General features: G+C 36.7%; 2 protein-coding genes across 2 annotated transcripts; both read right to left on the bottom strand.

The window, feature by feature from the left end:
• Window positions 1–5858: 5858 nt before the first annotated feature.
• On the bottom strand, window positions 5859–10516 carry LOC131175866 (uncharacterized). Its single transcript, XM_058140544.1, has 4 exons — window positions 10398–10516; window positions 9713–9801; window positions 6284–9600; window positions 5859–6110 (listed from the first exon to the last, which is right to left on the bottom strand). The coding sequence occupies exons 1-4, from the start codon at window positions 10514–10516 to the stop codon at window positions 5859–5861; spliced, it is 3777 nt and encodes a 1258-aa protein (XP_057996527.1).
• Window positions 10517–13295: 2779 nt separating this feature from the next.
• On the bottom strand, window positions 13296–20424 carry LOC110651739 (pentatricopeptide repeat-containing protein At4g35850, mitochondrial). Its single transcript, XM_021807128.2, has 13 exons — window positions 20258–20424; window positions 20029–20164; window positions 19773–19935; window positions 18610–18675; window positions 18407–18504; window positions 17678–17795; window positions 17381–17590; window positions 17187–17263; window positions 15651–15744; window positions 15105–15170; window positions 14946–15023; window positions 14675–14776; window positions 13296–13579 (listed from the first exon to the last, which is right to left on the bottom strand). The coding sequence occupies exons 1-13, from the start codon at window positions 20283–20285 to the stop codon at window positions 13478–13480; spliced, it is 1338 nt and encodes a 445-aa protein (XP_021662820.2). The 5' UTR covers window positions 20286–20424; the 3' UTR covers window positions 13296–13477.
• Window positions 20425–21939: the final 1515 nt, after the last annotated feature.

Genomic DNA, 21939 nt, shown 5'->3' with positions numbered 1-21939 from the left:
TATTTAAATTTATTGATTAATGGTTATTAGGTTCAAACTAAAATCAAAATTAGATCAAATAACTTGAAAAATCAAGTCTAAATTAAAAAATTAATCAAAAATCAAAACCGATCAGTTTGAATCAAACCGAACCGAAATAGAGCAGTTTCGGTTCGATTTGATTTTTCATTCATTTCAGTTCGGTTCGGTTTCTAAAATATATAATTCAGTTTTCATAATTTAATTCGGTTTGGTTTGAACCGAATGCTCATCCCTAATACTCACCCCTAGTTGGATCCGAGTAGTTGAAGGTCACATTAAATGAATAAGTTTTTATCTAATTTAGGTTAACCCGAGATTCTTTTTGAATAATTTTTTAAAAAAATTTGTTCTGAAGTAAAGAAAAGTTTTTTTCGATTTGGAATGTGTCCTACCAAAACCTTGGATTGAGTTTCATAGCCTTTTTTTAGCCGGGAAAAGGTACTTTGTTGTTGGGGTTTGGAAAAATGGAGATGATCAATTTTGCATTGCAGGATAGTTTCCTTTTTTGCATCTTACCTTGTTTCCTTTTTTACTTATTAACCATTTTTCTTTAACAAATACTTATTAATCATTCTATTACTTTAATCCTTATTTTATTGCATCAAAAAAACACCCCAAGTCCTTTTGATCTGCAGCTAACTTACATGTAAACCTTTGACAAATAGTTGAAAATTAAGGGTAATAGCTGAGAATTAGAGGTATTAGGGGTTGAAAAGACATTTGAACTATAGCATATGAACGGTGCCGTTTTGATCAAGGGCTGTGGATAGAAGGGGTAAAGGTTTCATGGGCACAATTGTAAATTTCAATCACAGAATAGACAAAAGAAATCCCAAATGCAAAAAAAAAAAAAAGAAAAAGAAAAAGAATGTAAATAATATCACCATGCAGAAAAGGGTAAATTTGTGACTATAATGCAAAATCGCTGTGGATGAAGGAAGAAGCAATTAACCCTCCAATATGGAAATAATTACGAAATCATCCTCACAATTTCAGGGATGGGTATTATTATTATTATTATTATTATTATTATTATTATTATTATTATTATTAAAAATGAAAAAATGAGGGTTCTCTTAATATGAAGGTCATAGCCTCCTTAGTCTCAAGGCTCAGAGCTACCGATTTACGTCATCGATTTAACCTAATCTCATAGAAAGGGACCTATCACCGAACCAAGTGTGGCACTCATGAAACGAATCGTTGGACAACCCGCCGTAGACTCTCACTTGCACTCCTAGCAGGGACATGTCTAGTCATCATGCTTAATGCTAGTGCAGGGAGTCAAAACCAAGATGGGACAGAACTAACCACCAAACTATCACACTCGGTGGTAAGTATTATTATAGATATATAGATATGTGATTCAATAATCTTATATATGTGTTACCATGAAAAAGTCAAAATGCCTAAAAACTCCTAGAGTCAATGTACAAGTTTGCCCCTTGAGATATATCCACTACTCTTCAAATTAACGTATGTACATTCAACAATGCATAATTTCTTTATTTTCTTATATATATATATATATATATATATATATATATATATATATATATATATATATATATATATAAACCATAGTTCCTATCGAACAACTCATTATTGAATTAAATTTCGTAGTAAAAAAAAACAAATTGGTAGGTAAAATAGAAAACCATTATTCTTTTAAACAACAAAATCTATAGCAATAATCTAATATTTCAAAACCAAACTCTGTCTGGTACAATTTTAGTTTTATTTTTTATATTTCAATTAGTTTTTATACTTCGATTCTAATCAGCTCAATATGATTTATGTTCAAATTTTGATTCTTTAAATTTTATTTAATTATTTTAGTGAAAAGTCATACCTAAATCATTATTTAAGTTTTAAAGTTGGTTATTAATACATAGGATATCATAAAATATACCTTTTAATAGTTTATTACATATGTATTTTAGGATTAAATATACTATACAAGATAGTAGTAAAACTATATTATATAATATGTCTTCATCATTTTCAAATATAATTTTTAATTATATGGTACATATATAATCAAGAAATAAGCATATTATATAATATAATAATACATTTATAATTAAGAAGTATAAGGTAATTTAATACATTTATAACTAATTTTTTTTTTAAAAAAAAGTAGAAGAATGAAAGATAATATTAAGTTAATATATATTACTATTTTAATTGCATATAAATATATAATTATATTAAAGTTATATAATATATTTTAAAATATGAAAAAATATATGTATAAAATCAATTTTAGTTTGGTTAATATTTTATATGAGTTCAATATGATTCTAATTTAGTTCTTAGTGAAAAATTAAAATTAAATCAAAATAATAAAATAAGTTTGATTTGATATCGCTTTAATCAGTTCAATATAATGTTTCGATTTGATTAAAAACTCTAAAAATCGTACGCATCACTACTAGATAGTGGGTTCAATGTTATGCAGAATATTTGCTCCAATTCATAAGAGCTAGAACCAATTGGCAGATAAGTTCTAGAGGATTTAATTGTGACACTAAGCTTGATAAGTCATCTCTTCGAACCCACTAAAAAAAAAAGGATAATTTGAATCCAATATACGTGAAATTTGAGGAATGGGTGAACCAATGGATTGAGTATATTATTTACCTGCTTGATTTGATCAGCCGTTCAATCTATTGACCACCCACCACACCCCCCCAACCAAAAAAAAAAAAAAAACCTTAATTATCCTTTCTTAATTTTTTTTAATATGCCCAGTCACATCCTATGAATTAAGAAGTCTAAAATCCTTAAAAAGCCATATTCTAAAAGGCTATTGATGTGAAAACTACTTAAATGGTGATCCTGGTGAGATAGAATCTATAAAAACCAAAAATAAATTGGAAAAAAAAAAACCTTCAGGCAAGGTGATCATCTGCCTTCTTCTATTGATATATAAAATTGATCAGAGTCCTTTGAAGTTGTAAAATACAATAGAAATTAAGTACATGGTATGCTTGCTTAAAAGGTCTATAGTATGTGGGTTTCCAATATAATTCCAGTCATGTCCATGATAATTGTCACGGAATAAGAGTTTATGACAACAAAATCAACACAATTGTGCAGCACTTAGCTCACTTGGAGATTAAGTTAGTCTCTCCTTATATAAGTTAGTCCAACAGGGAGTAACACGGGTAACAAAAGTGAAAGATGGGGAAGCAAAGTGATGTGGTGGTGTGTAGATGTGTAAACACATTAGAAAGGGAAAGTATGTATTTACACGTGAAAGAATTAAGTACAAGGCTTTGAGTTGATAAAAAAATGCTTGAAGCTCTAAGTTTCCAAATATGTCGCTAAATGAGGGTTCACCCCTATTTATAGTTGTGCCATCTCCTTAACATGTGGTGGATAATTTACCTCAAATGGAGGATAGAGATTTATTCTCTTCCACCTCCTTAAATGGAAGGCTAGGATTAAATCTCCTAAAAATACGTGCACATCCTTAAACATTTGGCCAATATTGTTCTTTGCCCACCTCCTCAAATTTGTGGTGAAGGAAGCTTCTTTGGTAGTGGTGGAGAAAGATATTTTTGGTGGTTTAGCACATATCTCAAGAAATCTCCCTTAATGGCACAAATACTAAGGACCTCTTTTTGATGGTGTCTAAACCCTTCCATGTTGGTGAGCTGAAGTTGGGGCTGTTCTGGATGTTTCTAGGATGTTTCTCAAATGTTGGAAACTCCTAGCGAAGTTTGAAAGTTTATAGAAAATTCTGTTGAAAATTGCTCACAATTGGCCCAATAGGCATTAGAGCTATCTAGAAGCTTCTGGAGATTGGCGCAAGTGAACCTCATTTTGTCTGGTGCACCACAAGCGTCCTGCGTGCTAAATCTCATTTCTGCCCTTCAAACCTCGCTTGCAAGCCAAATGCTCTGCTCTACTGCCATCTTGCCAATCCTCACAAATGAAACTCGTTTGCATGTCCTGGGAGCCTAGCACTCCGTGTTGCGTGTCACGGCACTTTTTGCTTGAACACCAAACTACAAGGACCGTGCGGCACTTGCACTCATCAAAGCAAGTTCAGCCAGCACTCTTAGGTCCCAAAACCCACGGCAACAATCCTCACAATGGATTGAAAATAGCCCAACACTTCAAGCAACACAAACAAGCCAACTCAAGCGACAACAAACCTGTCCCAAACCATGCGCAACATACACGAAATAAAGAAAGGAAGAAGAAGAGAAATCTGATGCAAGGTTTCCTTGTATATTGCACGTCCCAAACTGCTGTACAATTGCCAAAGAAAAACTCTCAACAGCCTCACAATACAATAGTCTCTCATACATGCAAAGAAATGGGAAACAAGCCCCTTATATACCCTTACAAGCTGTCCCTATTCTGCCCAACAAATGGCAGCCCAAAGTGTCCCATAACCAGCTACAAAATAGGTGAGTCATCATGGAGAAACATGAGGCAGCTTGAGGGTGCGCCACCTAGAATCCACTAAGCCACTTGCCACTTGACATGAGGGAATTGGGAGGGAAAAATGGGCGCCACTTCTGCTGGGCCCCAATCTCCACTCACATGGCTGGTTGCTCTCTCACCCAAGTCCCTTGCATGAAATTCCCATGCACGTAAAAATGGGTCACCGTCCCATGTGCAGCTCCCTTTAGTGCGTTACACTTGCACTTCACACAATCAGCTCCTGGTCCCTCTCAACACGTCAGTTTGCCTTACCAGGCTCACTCCTCCACGTGATGACCAATCTGGACTGATGGTGCGTCCCAACTCTGAAAATCCCAAGGATAAATGGCAAGATTTACGTGACCAGTCCCCATGCAGCGCCATGCAATTCACGTCCCATTTTCAAGCAGATTCAGTACACATAAATGGGACTCAAAATAGGCAGCCAGCAAGCAATAAATAAGCAGAAAAATTTGGATCTTCGGGGAGCAACAAAAATGGGGTGACATCCTCCCCCACTCAATCCGGCAATGCCCTCATTGCCTCACGCTGGTAGCGTTTCAGTAGTTCTTCGTGCTGCCACAAACTCAACTCGTGTTCCCAACTAGTCTCCTCAACCGCACGACCTTTCCATCTCACCAAGTACTCGGTATATCCAGGATGAGCGCCCCACTGCGGAACCACTCGGTGCATCAAAATCTCTTCGGGCTCATGCTCAAAACTCCTTGTTATAGCTACTGGTGCCCTCTTGGATTTATTCCTGGCCGGGTCCTCTTCATCTGCGTGGTAAGGTTTAAGGAGACTAACGTGGAACACTGGATGGCACTCCAAATGTGCCGGCAGTCTCACTCTATACGCCACCTTCCCAATTCGCTGCTCAACCATAAACGGTCCCTCATATTTTCGAAGCAACCCCTTGTGCCGTCTACCATGGGTACGGGAAAACATTCTCACAAGTACCATGTCTCCCTCGGTGAACTCCACATGCCGCCTCCTTGAATCAGCCCACTTTTTCATTTTCTTTGTAGCTCGGGACAAGGAAACTTTAGCAAGTTCCACGGTTTCCTTCCACCCCTTGGCAAATTTAAAAGCACTCGGGTTAGGCCCCCGGTATGGTATCATCACGATTAGGGGCGTGAGTGCCGCCCGTGACTATCTCAAATGGTGTTGCCCCGTCGATTCACTCTTACGGGTTGTAAGAAAAGCGCACCACATCTAACAATCGGCGATCCCTGCGATTAGCGGCAACAAAATGCCGCAAATATAGTTCAAGCAAAGCATTAATCCGCTCGTTTGCCCATCCGTCTGGGTGGAATCGGTGGAGAATTTCGATTCGGTTCCCATAATTACGAATAACTCTATCCAGAATCGCGTGAACCTTGCATCTCGGTCACTAACTATGTCCTCGGCGGTCCCAGTACTTCACAACACCCGGAAAAATAACCTCTTGCCTCCTTTGCATCAAACAAAACCGGGGCTGGAATAAACACTGCATACTTGCTCAATCTGTCCACAACAACCATAATGTTGCCCAGCCCGTTTACCTTCGGCAAGCCAACAATAAAATCCATCGAAATGCTTTCCCAAGGGCGGCCTGGCGTTGGGAGAGGCTCCAACAAGCCAGCCGGCCTTCGCTGCTCACCCTTGTCCTGCTGACATACGAGGCAAGTCCTCACAAACAGCTCAATATCGTCCCGCATCCTAGGCCAGTAGTAACCTCTTTCGACCAAGGCTTGGGTGCGCTGCGCCCCCGGGTGACCAGCCCACTTCGAGTCGTGGCATTCGGCCAAAACTAACCTCCTCGGACCGCCCCTCTCGGTACAAAACTGCTCCCTTCCTTGTCCGAATCAGCCTGTTCATCCCTCCGAGAACCTCCTCGTCTGCCTTGCTCAATCGGCTCACGCAATAGTGGGCGTGAGGATCTATTGGAGAACCTCACCAATGCGCCAGTCGAGTGGGGCGTGTGGTTCTTCGCCAGCTCCACCTTTCGGCTAAGTGCATCGGCCACCAGATTGGCCTTTCCCGGTTTGTACTCCATCACGAAGTTGAACTCCCCAAGGAATGCTTGCCATCTTGCTTGTTTAGGTGACAGTTTTTTCTGAGTGAGAAAATAGCTTGTTGCCACATTATCCGTCTTCACTACGAAGCGGCTCCCCAACAAATAATGACGCCAAGTCCTCAAGCAATGGACAACGGCTGTCATCTCTTTCTCCTGGACAGTATACCTCCGTTCAGTATCATTTAACTTTCTGCTTTCGTAAGCTATTGGATGTCGGTCTTGCATGATCACACCCCCGATAGCATAGTCCGAAGCATCGGTGTGCACCTCAAATGGTGCGGCAAAATCTGGCAGTCTCAAAACCGGCTCCCCTCTCAGTGCTTGTTTCAGTTTCTCAAAAGATTCACGGACCCTCTCATCCCAACTCCACGGTTTATCTTTCTTTAATAAATCCGTAAGTGGTGCGGCAACATGAGAGTACCCCGGAATAAACCTCCGATAATAATTGGCTAGGCCCAAAAACGACCGCAATTCCGGTACCCGTTTGGGCGGCTCCCACTCTTCAATGGCCTTAACCTTAGCCTCATCCATTCTAATCATCCCATGTCCGACTACATGCCCCAAGAACGCCACCTCTTCCTTTGCAAACTCACATTTTTCCTTTTTCACAAACAAATGATGTTTACGCAATTCATGAAAAACCAGCCGCAAATGGCCCACATGCTCATCAAGTGTTCGGCTATACACAACTATATCATCCAAGTAAACCACAACGAAATGATCGAGAAACTGATGGAATACCTGATTCATCAAGGTGCAGAAGGTAGCAGGTGCGTTGGTGAGGCCGAAAGGCATTACCCGAAATTCATACGAACCATACCGAGTCACACAAGCCGTTTTCTGTTCATCTCCCTCGGCAATTCTGACTTGGTAGTACCCCGAACGTAGGTCCAATTTCGAAAACCATCGGGCTGCCCCCAACCGATCAAATAAATCTCCAATATGCGGAATAGGATATTTATTTTTCACCGTAACCTTATTCAAAGCTCTGTAGTCGATGCACATTCGGAGACTTCCGTCTTTCTTCCGCTGAAACAACACTGGTGCACCATATGGGGCTTTGGACGGCTGAATAAAACCAGCCTCCAATAATTCCTTGAGCTGCCGACGCAACTCCTCTAACTCAGGAGGTGCCATGCGGTAAGGGACTCCGCTTGGGGGTTTTGCTCCAGGCAGCAGTTCAATGGAGTGATCAACATCTCTTTTGGGTGGCAACTCTCTCGGCAGTTCCTTAGGCATCACATCCGAGAATTCCTCCAACACAGACTGTACTTCATGCGGCACAACTACACCAGACTGCTCACTGTTTTCGGCCTGCAAGGCCACTAAAAATGTTGGCTCCAGTTTGCGCACGCCCTTAGCCAACTGCAGCGCAGACAAGGTGCTTCCAGCAGATTTTCCCCTTCTCAATGGAACAGTACACGCACCCTTATCCTCCACAATACACAGGCTGTTGGCAAAGGGAATAGGGATTGCTCTCACCCTATCCATGAAGTCCATCCCCAGTACACATGAGTAGTCGTCCATGGACACTACCGAAAAATCAATAAGCCCAGTCCATTCGCCAATCCTCACATTCACGTTGGCAGCCACTCCATGTGTAGGTGTTGGTTTTGAATTTACGGCCTTTAACCAACCTGATTTCCCACTGAATGTGATACCCAGTTTCTGCGCCTCTTCCAGTCTCAGAAAATTGTCCGATGCCCCGGTGTCAACCAAGGCTTGAACCTCGTTCTGGCCAATTTTCAACTGTGCAAATAATCTTCCCTTCGTGCCAACCCCAGTCTCAATCTGCTTACCTTTCACAATTGCCGCCAACTGCAGTGAACCCATACTTGAGCCTTCCTCACGTGGTGCAGCTTCACCCTTGTTCTCGGTCAGTGCAGTAAGGCCTCCACTCTTCGGGCAGTTTGCCATTTTGTGAGGTCCCTCACACAGAAAACATTTCAAGGGACCACGTTCACCAGGCCTGGACGCCTTATTCCAGCCCTTGGATTTCCCTTCCCGCGTGTCCTTCTTGCCTTGCCATCCCTTCTTCCCGTTTCCATCCTTCGGTGCCTCCTTGCCGCTTCCCTCCTTGCTTCCACCCTTATCACCGCTGCCCTTACTCTTGCTGTCCTTCCCCTTGGACTTGTCTAACCTCTTAAACTCCACAAGAGATTCGGCAATTGCTATGGCAGTCGCAAGGTCCTGGGCTCCCCTACGTTCTATCTCCAAATTGACCCAAGGTTGCAGCCCATCTTTGAAAGCAAACAAAGCTTCTAAATCCGGGTAGTCAGGGATTTCAAGCAACACCTCGGTGAAGTCTTTAACATAATCTTTAATGGTTCCCTTCTGTGTAAGGCGCCTTAATCTCGCCCTAGCCTCAGTAGCTGCGTTTTCGGGGTAAAACTGTTTCTTCAATTCTTTCTTAAATTCATCCCACGTAGAAATCTTGCAAGTCCCCTTTTCCACATCCATTAACCGCCTTCTCCACCACACCATGGCGCTGTCCGCCAAATACAGAGGAGCATTATCAATTTTTCTGGCATCATCGTCGACTCCCAGTGCCCGAAAATACTGGTCCAGTGTCCATAGAAAATTGTCAATTTCTTTGGCACTTCGTGAACCCTTAAAAGCGCTAGGCTTTGGCACGTCCATCCTAGCTGCATGGACTGCATGAGAGGTATTCGGGTCTGTTCCACTCCCTTGGTTCACAACCCTTTTCAGCATTGCAAGGTCATCCTTAATCTTCTCCACTTCCTCCTTCAGCGCACGGTTCTCCTCTCTCAAAGCAGAAACCTCTTCAGCTTGGGACACTCTTAGAACCTCACCTTCGGTAGCTAGTTTGTCTAAGGTCATGTTGAGAGCAGCCTGCATATCTCCCCTAGTCTCATCTAGGTCCTCCGCAAGCTCCCCCACTCGGTTCTCCAACCCATCAACCCTTGACTCCTCACCAGCCACGTGAAGTTCTAACTTGGACAGCCTAGTCTCAAAGTCACCTACCTCTTCCCTCACCCGAGATGGTTCTCTTGACTTGGCCTGCCCTTTTCTCCTTCCCTCACATCGTAGGTTCCTGCGCCCGCAGAGGTGCCGCCAGCCTGTTCTTGGTCACTAGTGTCAGCCATTCCCACCGAGCAACTCTCAATGCTCTGATACCACTTGTCACGGCACTTTTTGCTTGAACACCAAACTACAAGGACCGTGCGGCACTTGCACTCATCAAAGCAAGTTCAGCCAGCACTCTTAGGTCCCAAAACCCACGGCAACAATCCTCACAATGGATTGAAAATAGCCCAACACTTCAAGCAACACAAACAAGCCAACTCAAGCGACAACAAACCTGTCCCAAACCATGCGCAACATACACGAAATAAAGAAAGGTAGGAGAAGAGAAATTGATGCAAAGCTTCCTTATATATTGCACGTCCAAACTGCTGTACAATTGCAAGAAGAAAACTCTCTCAAAGCCTCACAATACAATAGTCTCTCATACATGCAAAGAAATGGGAAACAAGCCCCTTATATACCCTTACAAGCTGTCCCTATTCTGCCCAACAAATGGCAGCCCAAAGTGTCCCATAACCAGCTACAAAATAGGTGAGTCATCATGGAGAAACATGAGGCAGCTTGAGGGTGCGCCACCTAGAATCCACTAAGCCACTTGCCACTTGACATGAGGGAATTGGGAGGGAAAAATGGGCGCCACTTCTGCTGGGCCCCAATCTCCACTCACATGGCTGGTTGCTCTCTCACCCAAGTCCCTTGCATGAAATTCCCATGCACGTAAAAATGGGTCACCGTCCCATGTGCAGCTCCCTTTAGTGCGTTACACTTGCACTTCACACAATCAGCTCCTGGTCCCTCTCAACACGTCAGTTTGCCTTACCAGGCTCACTCCTCCACGTGATGACCAATCTGGTCTGATGGTGCGTCCCAACTCCTGAAAATCCCAAGGACAAATGGCAAGACCCACGTGATCAGTCCCCATGCAGCCCCATGCAATTCACGTCCCATTTTCAAGCAGATTCAGTACACATAAATGGGACTCAAAATAGGCAGCCAGCAAGCAATAAATAAGCAGAAAAATTTGGATCTTCGGGGAGCAACAAAAATGGGGTGACATGCGCTCTAGCCCATCAATCGCATGCACGCCCAACTCGTCTTGTGCCAATGTAATGCGCGCTAGCACCCCAATTCCTTAGTCCCCTCAAAATTAACCTCATTTGGCTTGATTCTTGCCAAACTGAATCTTATATGTGTGCAATCTGCCCACCAAACCTGTGTTTCCTCCCCTCTCCCCACAAATTTGCCCCAACCATGAACCTCACTTGGCAGCACTTTTGCAATAAAATTTTTTACTTCTCCAGGAGGTGATTTTTTTGGGGTGACATAATTCTCAAGTAGAGTGATATAGTACAATCGCTCAGTTTCACAAATGATCACCAGCAATTTCTTTAAATTAGCGAGAGCTTGCGTTTTGCAATATTAATTGTTCTAGTAATTATTAACTGCTAACTATTTTACTAGTTATTAGTTGTTAGATATTAGTCATTAGTGGTTAGCTATTTACATAGTGATTTAAAATAGAAATATTCGATAAAAATATTAGATCAGCTGATAATGTAAAAATAGAGATATTTTTTTGTTGATCCTAAGTCAAAATGCTCCCTCAATCTCTAAAAATTACCAGGAATAACTTTTCATGAATCACTCATTCAATCTCTAAACACTAATATAAACACTATGCCACTAAATATTATCAATAAGAGAGATGATATTTTGATTAGAATTAAAATACTAAATGCTATCCTAAAAGTTATTACCGAATAAGATCCAAATGTCTAAGAACCAGGCTAGCATAAAAGTACAACAACATATAGTATCCTTACAAGCTCCTCATGTCAAACATACCTCACAACTTCAAAACCCATTACTATAAGACACCAAATACCTGTATAGGGCAACACAAAGCCAGTATAAGGAAATAAGGTAATATAAGTTAGGCCTATAAACAATGACTCACTCACCCCAACCAAAATGTCTTTTGAGAGTTGAGATTTGCTTTCTTCCACTTTATCTGTAACTGGCTTTATCTGTAGAAATTGATGGATAATCTTTGGTGCTTGCCCATTAACAGAGAGTTGAACTCATGACTCTTGATGTATCTTTTGTTTTGCAAAAGATATGGCACAAATCCAAATCAACAAGTTTCTCTCTTGCAATTAAGTAGGATTAAAACCATTAAGTGTTGACCTTGAAAATGAGCACAGAAGATGTGTGTGGTGAATCTGCTAATTTGCAATAAAAGACTACTGCTTGAAAGTGGCATGATATTAGGACACAATTTAGGTCTAAGTTTCGGTTCTTAAAATAATTGTCATTTTTGAATTAGCTGTTAAGTTTTGAAGTTAGTTATTAATATTTTTAAATTATATAATCTTTAACTATAAGGTTTATATATAATTTAGAATTAAGTATATTATATAATATTTGGTATTATAGTTTAATTGTTGTATAAAACGTGATACATCTCTCATAATACACCTTTTAGCTATATATACATACATATACATATATATATATATATACATATACATATATATATATATATATATATATATATATATATATATATATATATATATGAATTAAGTATACATATATAATATAATATAATAATACTTTATCATTAAAAATTAGAAGGTAATTTAATGCATTTAATATATGTATATTATATTACATATAAATATATAATTATATTAAAAGTATATAATGTATTTAAAAAAATATAAAAAAATGCATTTATAAATTGATTCTTAGATCGATTTCATTTTGATACAAAACTGATTTAATTTTGCTGTGATTTTAATTCCATTGTTATTAAAAAATTAAAATTAAACCAAATCATTAAAATAAATTTAGTTTGATATAATTTTTCTTAATTCAACATAGTTTTTCAGTTTAATACGAATCCCCCAAAACCATGCAAAATTCTATTAAATGCAAGTAGTTTATTTAATTTCAGCACAACAAGCATATTTGACTTTGCAAGTATCTACGAAATTTTTTTTTTCAAACTAAGTTTTTTTTTATTAACAATTTAATAATTAAGTATATAAAATATAAAGCAAAAATTAAAATTAAAATAACCATGAAATTTATTTATAATTTTTCAAGTTTTAAATATCTATATTAATTTTCAACTAATTATCTAGTATTTGCTTTTAACTTACAGGTGATAATCCCTTATGCTTCTATTCTTCAAGGAAAAAGATAATAATAATAATAATAATAATAATAATTTATCACTTCAAGGAAAAAGATAATAATAATAATAATAATAATAATAATAATAATAATAATAATAATAATTTATCACTTAATTGTAATTTACATAAAAAAAACAGGATTAGCTTTTTTGCGCTGTTTTCTTTTGTGCTTTTCCACACTTCCATTCCACTCTTTTTAGGGCATATTTGGAGTACATTTGATATTGCAGTTAATGTTCCCCTCGAAAACTCTTTTAAATATATTAATTAAAGAATATAAAAAATAATTTAAAATTAAATTACATAAATTTTCATTATTAAAATATTTAAAATAATTTTTTTTTAAATTTAAAATCAAACAGAAACAGAAAAATAATTTAATTTTTATAATAATTTAATTTTTATTTTTTATAAATATTTTTTAATTTCTGAAATTTTTAAAAATAATAAAATAATTGTGACATCATACAATTGCACCGCACAAACACACAGCAAATTATGTTGAATATTTTCCTGAGAGAAACTTGAGGGCAGGAAAAGATTCGGTTATTTAATTAATGGAATAGCATCAACCATTCGACTAAGTAACATCAAAATTTCAAGACACAATGAGATCCCAATCTCTTTTGAAGTCGTATTTTAACTTCAAGCATCTTTCTTTGATACAACAAAATATGTTCTGTATCAAATTCCCATTTCCTAACAATCATTGCCTTGCTGCAACTGGACCTCCATATCTCGGACGTGTGTTGTCATAGGTACGAGAAACTATTAACAGTCGTGGATCGTCTTCAGGTATCTCGCGTTCCTGCAATACAAATTCCATGATTAGAGGAAATAAAAGAAAATAAGCTATACATGACGAATATCAAGAATCCAAGAATTCATGCAAAGTTAGCTGTACATGACCAGAGCTGCAAAAACTATAAGACGGCGTATGAAACCAATGAGAAGTTGTAGAAACCACCAGATGCATTTCACAGACTCATAAACATAAGCTTTACATAGCATTTGCAGCTTCATCCAGACATTGGTTTTATTTATTACATGTTCTGGAGCTACTGATTATGCTAGAATAATTATCTCCACAATTATGAAAACTAGGACCATGTTTCATAATGCAGTGATCAAGTTAAATCTGCAGGTCTAACGAAACACCTGAAAACAGCAATGCATTGTACACCAAGGTTCTTCAACTACGACAAAATGTCCAACTGAAATTAGAGGAAAGAAAAACATTTTTGGGTGTGTTCCGAAAGTTTAAAAATGAAAGAATCCAATTCAATTGAATTTCATTTGATGTTTGAAAAATTTTAAATTGCTAGTCATTTTAAAAGAAACGAATTCATGACAAAAGTGACATGATTTTGTAAGAAATAAATTCTTTTAATGAAATTTTCTATAAAACCCAAAATTCCTTAAGTTATATTCATTTCGTTGTAAATAAAAACAAAATAGGAAAACAAGTATATTCATTTCACTTATCAATTGTTCCAAATAATAGAATTCAAATGAATTCTTTAAAAATTCCAAACACATGAATTTTCTTACAAAATCATTAAATTAACTACTTTTAATAGAATTGAATTGAATTATTAATTATAGTATAAGAATCATTCCAAATGGAATGTTTGAGTTTTCTATAAAATATTATCATAGGTCCCCTCAAAATTGGCATCAACTTGAGAACTCACCTTTGCTAACACATGAATATGAAGCCTTAACAACACAGGAAGGCATAAAATATTTTCGAAATTTTCATAAAAACAACTTTACCTTCTTTTACTGAAAATTTTAAATTAATATTTATTTAATCATTTAAGTAGAAATTGTAATTCTTAAAAAAGGAAAAATGAAACAGCAATGTAAATCTCATAATGACCATGGAGGCAAGAAGACTCACTTTTAGTCCTTTGTAGTATGCTTCCACAGCTGGAAATGAAGGGGTTATTTTACGACCTTGCATCAGGTCCCATATAAAGTTAGCAGTTGTATATCCACCACCCTGCAAAGAAATATTAAAATTTTATAGAGTGCAAGTGCAACCAGGATTTCAATCTTAACATGACTAAGAATATATAAATCAATAGAAACCCACTCCCCAGCAACTCAAAGCAGGAATATCATTTTGTATAAAGAATGTACTGTAAAGAATGTACTGTGACTTCTCTCACCTTTTCACCAGCTGCTACAAGGAGGAGATCGCTTCCTTGTTTTGGACTCAAGAAAAAGTTTCTGGAATTCATATTTACCTGCATTGTCCAAGGAGCCATATGATGAGAATATTGATCACATCATCAGAAATATAATAAAGAATCATAACCCAATCATACCAGTGTGTCTTGAGCAAGTTGCATTCCCTTGGGAGTATACCCTACCATGGCTCCTTCTACAAGTGTCTACAACCACAGAAGTCCACACAATTTTCTCAATTGCAAATTAATAACCAAAGAGAAGTTAGAATGGGCCTACTAAGAGCCAAGGGTACCCACACTACTAACACAATTTCATGTGATATCCCAAATAATTTTATATTATATACAATAGGCAACTCTTTTCAAAGAACAAAGGAATGAAAAACAACAAAGTAATGAAGAGAACTTCAGATGGAAGGTATCCGTGAATAAGGGAAACTACCAACCATACATCAGGAATTATAAAAAGAAAAAAAAAAAAAGAATTTTTTCCAGAAACAAAATGACATATAATTTCAGATAATGAGTTGTCTCCAATATTATTGATTGATCCATCCTCGAATTTCTCCAGAACACAAAAATGACAAAACAGTATTCTATTGCAATAACAAAATTCAACTTATGGGAGATTAATATGATCTTATCTTATCACATCACATATCAATATCTGCTACCGAGACTTACTATGTATAGCTCTATCATAGGAGGCTTCCCAGAATTCATGTATTCTTCAAAAGTTTTAAGACCACTATCAATTTCTCCGGAATGTAGATAGCACCTGGACCAAAAACAGAAATGCAAATCAACGTAAAATATTGTTAAGTTGAAATGTCTAACTGAAAGATCAATTTTTTCTTTGCAGATATAAGATTAGCCTAGGACTAACTGTTCTATTCCCAACAAGGAACTGACTTAGGACACAAAAACCATAATGATTAGAAAAACAAGAATCACCAGCTAGTCAGCAATGCAAAATGTTATATTTGTTAATGTTCCCACATGAACTGATAATCCAAAATGCTAATCAACACCAAGCAAATTTTAGCTGAAACCTCATTCTTTACTGTCTAACTATTGTCCTCACGGTGCCATATATATTGGAATCATGGCATATTAATGCAAATACACATATTAATTTGAATTAAAAATGACCATATCAAATCACCTCAGCCAACTTCATATAATTCAGCTGGTTCTATAACTAACATATTAGAAAAAAACCCATAGTTCATAGCATGTGAGTGTTTCTTTTTCCTCATGCCAATTATTTTTTTGGAAATGCTTCCTCACTAGCCAACATTATATGATTAACACAAATCCAAACTTTCTCCCTCTCAACTTGTATAACATTTTAATAGTAAAACTCTGTCTACTTAATTGAGAGCCATACACAAAAGTAAACTACTCCTTTCTTTTAAAATTTAATTATTCCAAACATTCACATGTTATTAGCAACATATACGACTAGATCTTTCTTCATATATGCTTAATTCAATAAATCAAATAAAATTTTATATTCCATAACACAATAGCTTATTGAGATCTTTGGTCCTCCTTTTCTAAAATCAAAAACTTTGCTCATTCAATTTTATAGAACCCATCACTTAGGTCCTTCTACAGTAAAAAACATTTTTTGTGCAACACCTTTGGAATTCTTTTTTTGCCCACATAGGACAAGATGTTGATTTTTCTAAAACTCCAAGGCCAAAATGTTGATTTTTTTTTTTTTAAAGTGTCAAAATCTGTAACCTATCAACTCATGAGGACTCTCTGCAACTGTCCCAAAAAGTAATGCAAATGCAAATATTGCACCCACAGATTGCATTAACATCTCCATTATATCATAAAACCTATATTTTATGGAGAAAAGAAAAAGGAACCACGATAGGTGCATAACACAAAGGCACAGATGAGGAAGTCAACCACCAAATGCTAAGACAATGGTCTAGTGAATGCCCTACTCTATATATTTGAGCAGAAGAGCCAACAACTATACCAAGACGCGACTTCTAATCTAATCACAGAGCGAAGAAATGCATGCATTCATTATCAGTTTTGAAGCCACAAAGTTTTTCAATAATCCGTCCCAATATCTACATTTTGCATCACTCGTATACATTTGCTGATCTAAGATATATTAATCAGTGATCACAAAATTATTAGTTATAGATAATAATAATAATAATAATAATAATAATAATAATAATAATAATAATATACCTCATCGTTTGCATCACAATGAACACGTCAGGAGACTTTCCATCCTTCCTGAGCATTTCTAAAAGTGTTTCCATCGCCTATCATAACCAAAACATAAATAATTTTTAAAATAATATAAAAGTCACTGAAGCTGGTAGGAATAAGTTCACTTAGTGATGGAAAATGAAGATGTGGCTAGAGATGTGTGCTAGTACCTCAACATTCCTAAGTTCTGCACAAGCATGAAGTGCAACATGATAAACAGTTAGCTGTCTATTCAAAAATCCTCCACGCCTACGAACATAATCAGCAGTTGGTAAATTGTATAATTCCTCTTCAGAAACACCCATCATCAAATTTTCAGCATTGTAAATTGCTTTGTCAACAGAGGACCATCCCTTTGACCGCTCAACAAACTCAATTATCTTTTAACAAAAGAAAGACATCAGAAACACTTTCAAATAGAAAGAACATAAAATTATACAAGGCAGAAAGAAATCTTTGATAGTTACTTTGGTGGGTGTATCATCTGATACTGGAGTCTTGTTAATATGTGCAGTGATCAGTCCTGCATAGCAAAACTTGTTCAAGCCAGCACCAGCCGCAGTCATATCCCGAACAATTGCATAGCTGTAACGTTGCAGTACAGGTCACATTAAATAATCTTGTTGCATGTGCTGGTCAAAAAATAATTTATAGCAAGAAAAAAGTTGAAAGGCTAAATAGTCATGCACCAAGGCAACTATTGGCTCAAGAAATGGTCCAAGAGTTCAATGGTGGCTTAGATCCTAAGTTGTATGTGAGCAGATAATAGACATTTTGGTTATCATCCGTTGACAGCAATTAATGCTTTCATATCAAGAAAACAATTAGTACTTGTCATGGGAAATTGGGAAGTCAACTACCTAATTAGTTGCATATTTGTATTCCTAATTAGTTGAGCATTATTAAAGTAACTGTATAGCATAATTATAGGAAGAATAAGTGTATGCATTTGCACTCTAATTACTCTGAAATTAATGAGACTTATTTTCTCTTCAGTACATTATTTCTGATTCAGGAATTATCTCAACCACTTTAGTAGGAACAGATGCAAACATTAAGAAGTTCTTTACTTTGTCTACAGAGATACAGGAGCCAACATTTCTCCTTGAACCACAAAGAGAACCTTATAACTATTAGACCATGGAATTAGGCGTCAGATGAGGAAAAGGACAGAAACCAAGAAAGAAATAGCATACACTCGATCTAATCGACCAGCTGCTGCACATGCATTAAGTAGGCAGACATAGGTTTGTCCATTTGGCTTCACTTCATATTTCTTCATTTCTTCCAAAATCTTCAATTAAAGAGGAAAACAAATTTTAAATAAATGTTCCACCATAAGATGGCTAGTTAAGCATTTAAGTATATATCCAAATTTAAAATTATTGCAAAAACATACCAGCACTGCCTGGTCAGAATTCTTGCATTTCCCACAGGTTGAGATCAAAAAGTCATATAAAGTTACCTACAACATAATGTAAATTCACATCAATTACAATATAAAAAGAACCATCTGCTGAATTATTGTTTGATTTCTTTATCAGGACTAACTGGTTTAGTTTCCATTAAAACAAACTTCCAACTCAATTTCCTGTTTGTTGACTCACTTTAAAAGAAAAACATTAAAACAATAACAGCTCCCATAAGAAAAACAAGGCTAACTTAACAGAATTGACCACATACAGAGGCAGATTTACTGAATTACCTTAGTTTCCCTTGCTGTCAAAATTTTCATGTATAATCATCATTTTGAGTTCCCCCAACAACCACCCACACCCCCCCCCCCCCCCCCCCCCCAAAAAAAAAAACCCCTTGCCCCATAAAATTACAGATATGCAACCATTCAAATCAAATAATTACATTTTTTTAACACACAAATGCATGTGTGTGTATGTGTGTGTGTCTTACCACTTACAAATTTTTCTGGATCCACCACTGACGACATAAATGTAAAATCACACCCTTGGACAAATACCACAGACAACTTATGAAAAGAGATACCCAGAAACTGAAAGAAATCTGAAAATCAAGTCCCTGTGAGCCATGCACAATAAATCCCACAACTAAATTCATTATTAAATATTTTTTATGAAAGGCCAATGAAATTCCACAGTAAAGATTGTTCGGAGCTCCTGAATTCCGTGCAGCTCATGTCCCAAAACTGCCAAGTTCATGCTCGCAGTCTCTACAACAACACTATTATAAACCAAAAGGCGACAACTTTGACTCTTAAGAATGGCACTACAAATCCATAATACCTCGAGCAAGAATCTACAAAAAGAGACCTTTTTTTTTCTTCAATTGCTTTTCTCCTACATATCAATTTCACTGAATTTCTCATCAACCAAACAGAATATCAGTCTAGGAAACAAAGATGGGTTTTTCTACAAATCATGAACAAGGTAGGTCACAAAAGGAACTCATTATTCTAATCCATGCATATAGCTGAAAGAACCTAAATCTTCATAAATGAAAAGAAGCAAAGTCGAATTAACAAACCCAACAGCAGTAAGGATGCCAAATTCCAGTAAATAACTAGGACAAAAATAAAAAGAGCCATACATCAGGAACCAAACCCATAGCTTTCATTTGGTCTCTGAAGAAAAATGTGTCTTGCAAGCGAGCGCCTTTCATGGTCCCCACGATCAAGGAATGGAATGTATCTCGAGAAGGCTGCACTCCGTCAAGCATCATATCATCGTACACATCCCTCAATAGAAAATACCTATTATGCACATCAACGAGTGCTTACTTACACTTCACTCACATAAAAAGCGTGAGATTCTAGAACTGTATATAAGGGAGAAAAAGGATGTACTTGCGTTGAGCAGTGAGAGAGCCAACAACAGTATTGTATTCTGAGACATTATTAGCGTAATTACGCTTGGCATACTCTTCGGTGGACACAGCGAAGTAACGGCGACCCAACCCTCGAAGCAGTGGTCGCCGGTGACCTGAAACGATCCATCAAAAATTGTTTCACATGTGCTGATTTCTCCATGTGGTAATTTATCTGATAGATAAGAAAATCAAGAGAAAGAATGTACCAAAAATTGATTGAATTAGGAGTTTCATTGTTTGAGGGTGGAGTAAACAGTAGACAGTAGGGTTTAGTGCAGAGTTTCTCTGAAATCAGAAAACCCTTTCAGCCTCTACAAATTATTTTTGCAAATTGTACGAAGCACACCGTTAACGGGCCTTAGGCCTTGGGTTAAAAGTTAGCTGCTTGCATGATAGCACAATACATAAATTGAATTTAATTAATAATTTTAATTCATTTTAAATTCAATTAAATTTTATTTCAAATTACTTAAACTCATCTAAATTCAATTATTATACAATAATACTTAAATTTATTAATTTATATTTTAAATTTTGATAATTTTATAAAATATTTAAATTTTATTTATTTAAAATATAATATATATATATATATATAAATTTTATAAATATTATTATAAAATATGAACATGTCTATAAAATTAATTAATTAATTAATTATAAGCCTAAATCTCTTCCTCTGGTGCACCCTCCTGAACCTCTGCGAATTTCTAGATGATGCTCTCCCTGTGAGCCTCTCTTTCTTCATAAACACCAAACAGATCCTCATTTCAGTCTTTGGTAGGCAATCCTGGAGGCAGAGGCCAGCAGCAGAAATGATTGGTTTCTGAGGATGAAAAATGAAGATAATCTTTAGATTAGTTCATGGATTGGAAGGTGTACAAGATGGTTAATCCTTTTCTACACCCAAGGATGCACTAGCACTACATTTGTTTTGCTGGTTTTCTTAACTTCTATATGAATGAAATTGGAGGTTGGCTTTGAGAAAGAGGTGAGGGCGTTGAATCCAGAAGCAGAAGCTGGTGACCTGAGTTATTTATTTCAGAGCTCATACGTCCGCCTCTTTTGCGCAATTTTTTTGGGCCAAATGAATCATTCTCTAGTCCCTTACCCTTTGTTTGAATCGAGAGAAATGGAGAAAAGAGAAAAGAAAGATTTCTTTAAATTCATTTATTTGGACATCAAATAGAAGAGAGAATCGAAGAAAAATAAGAAAAAATAAAGAGAAATTTTAACTCAAAATATTTCTCTCCAAATTTATGGAAAAATAAGAAAAATAAGGAGAAATGTTGATTAAAATATCTAAATATCCTTCTACGATATAAACATAATAGTATTTCTCCTATAGGAGAAATTGTATTTTCTCCCTGTTCTAATAACCTATCTAAATAAAAAAAAAAGTAAATTAAATTTACTTTATTTTCTTTTCTTCTCATTTTCTCTCTTTAATTTCTCCTCATTTTCCTTGCCAAGTCAAAGATCCAAACAAAGGGTTAAAGTAACCTGAAACCTCAAAGGACTGATAGCAGAATATCAGCATCTGAATCAAAAAGGAGGCTTTCCATCCCAGGAGGACTTCTAACCGTTGGGCTAGCACATTGGACACCATTTTTCCTAATCAATGGCGCCCGAATTGGTAACTTGTATCACTCTTGAAGCTTCCATGAAGTTTCATACAACTTGTCACACTCACAATTTCACATTGGCTCCAAGTTTGCATTTTTATTCCCAGTATGCTTGCACGAAATCACTTCACGAGTTAACTGTAGTCTAGTCATATCAAAAGTGGTTTGCCTGACTTTAAGAGAAAGGAAAATACCTGATTATTCTTAGTTTGAGTAAACGTATACATACAAGCAACCGATCCCACAAGGCTCGTTTTTTCTGT

This window comes from Hevea brasiliensis, chromosome 18, assembly GCF_030052815.1.
Source record: "Hevea brasiliensis isolate MT/VB/25A 57/8 chromosome 18, ASM3005281v1, whole genome shotgun sequence".
NCBI lineage: Eukaryota > Viridiplantae > Streptophyta > Magnoliopsida > Malpighiales > Euphorbiaceae > Hevea > Hevea brasiliensis.
This window is presented reverse-complemented; position numbering and strand designations above follow the sequence as displayed.

Coding starts and splice junctions, on each gene's coding strand:
- LOC131175866 (XM_058140544.1), bottom strand. CDS start 10,516: ATGGGACGTGAATTGCATGGGGCTGCATGGGGACTGATCACGTGGGTC. Junction 9,601..9,712: donor ACTTGCTTTGATGAGTGCAA/GTGCCGCACGGT, acceptor GACCAAGAACAG/GCTGGCGGCACCTCTGCGGG. Junction 6,111..6,283: donor ACAAGGAAGGGAGCAGTTTT/GTACCGAGAGGG, acceptor GTATGTCAGCAG/GACAAGGGTGAGCAGCGAAG.
- LOC110651739 (XM_021807128.2), bottom strand. CDS start 20,285: ATGAAACTCCTAATTCAATCAATTTTTG. Junction 17,796..18,406: donor GCTGGTCGATTAGATCGAGT/GTATGCTATTTC, acceptor GCAACGTTACAG/CTATGCAATTGTTCGGGATA. Junction 17,264..17,380: donor CAGAACTTAGGAATGTTGAG/GTACTAGCACAC, acceptor TGGTTATGATAG/GCGATGGAAACACTTTTAGA.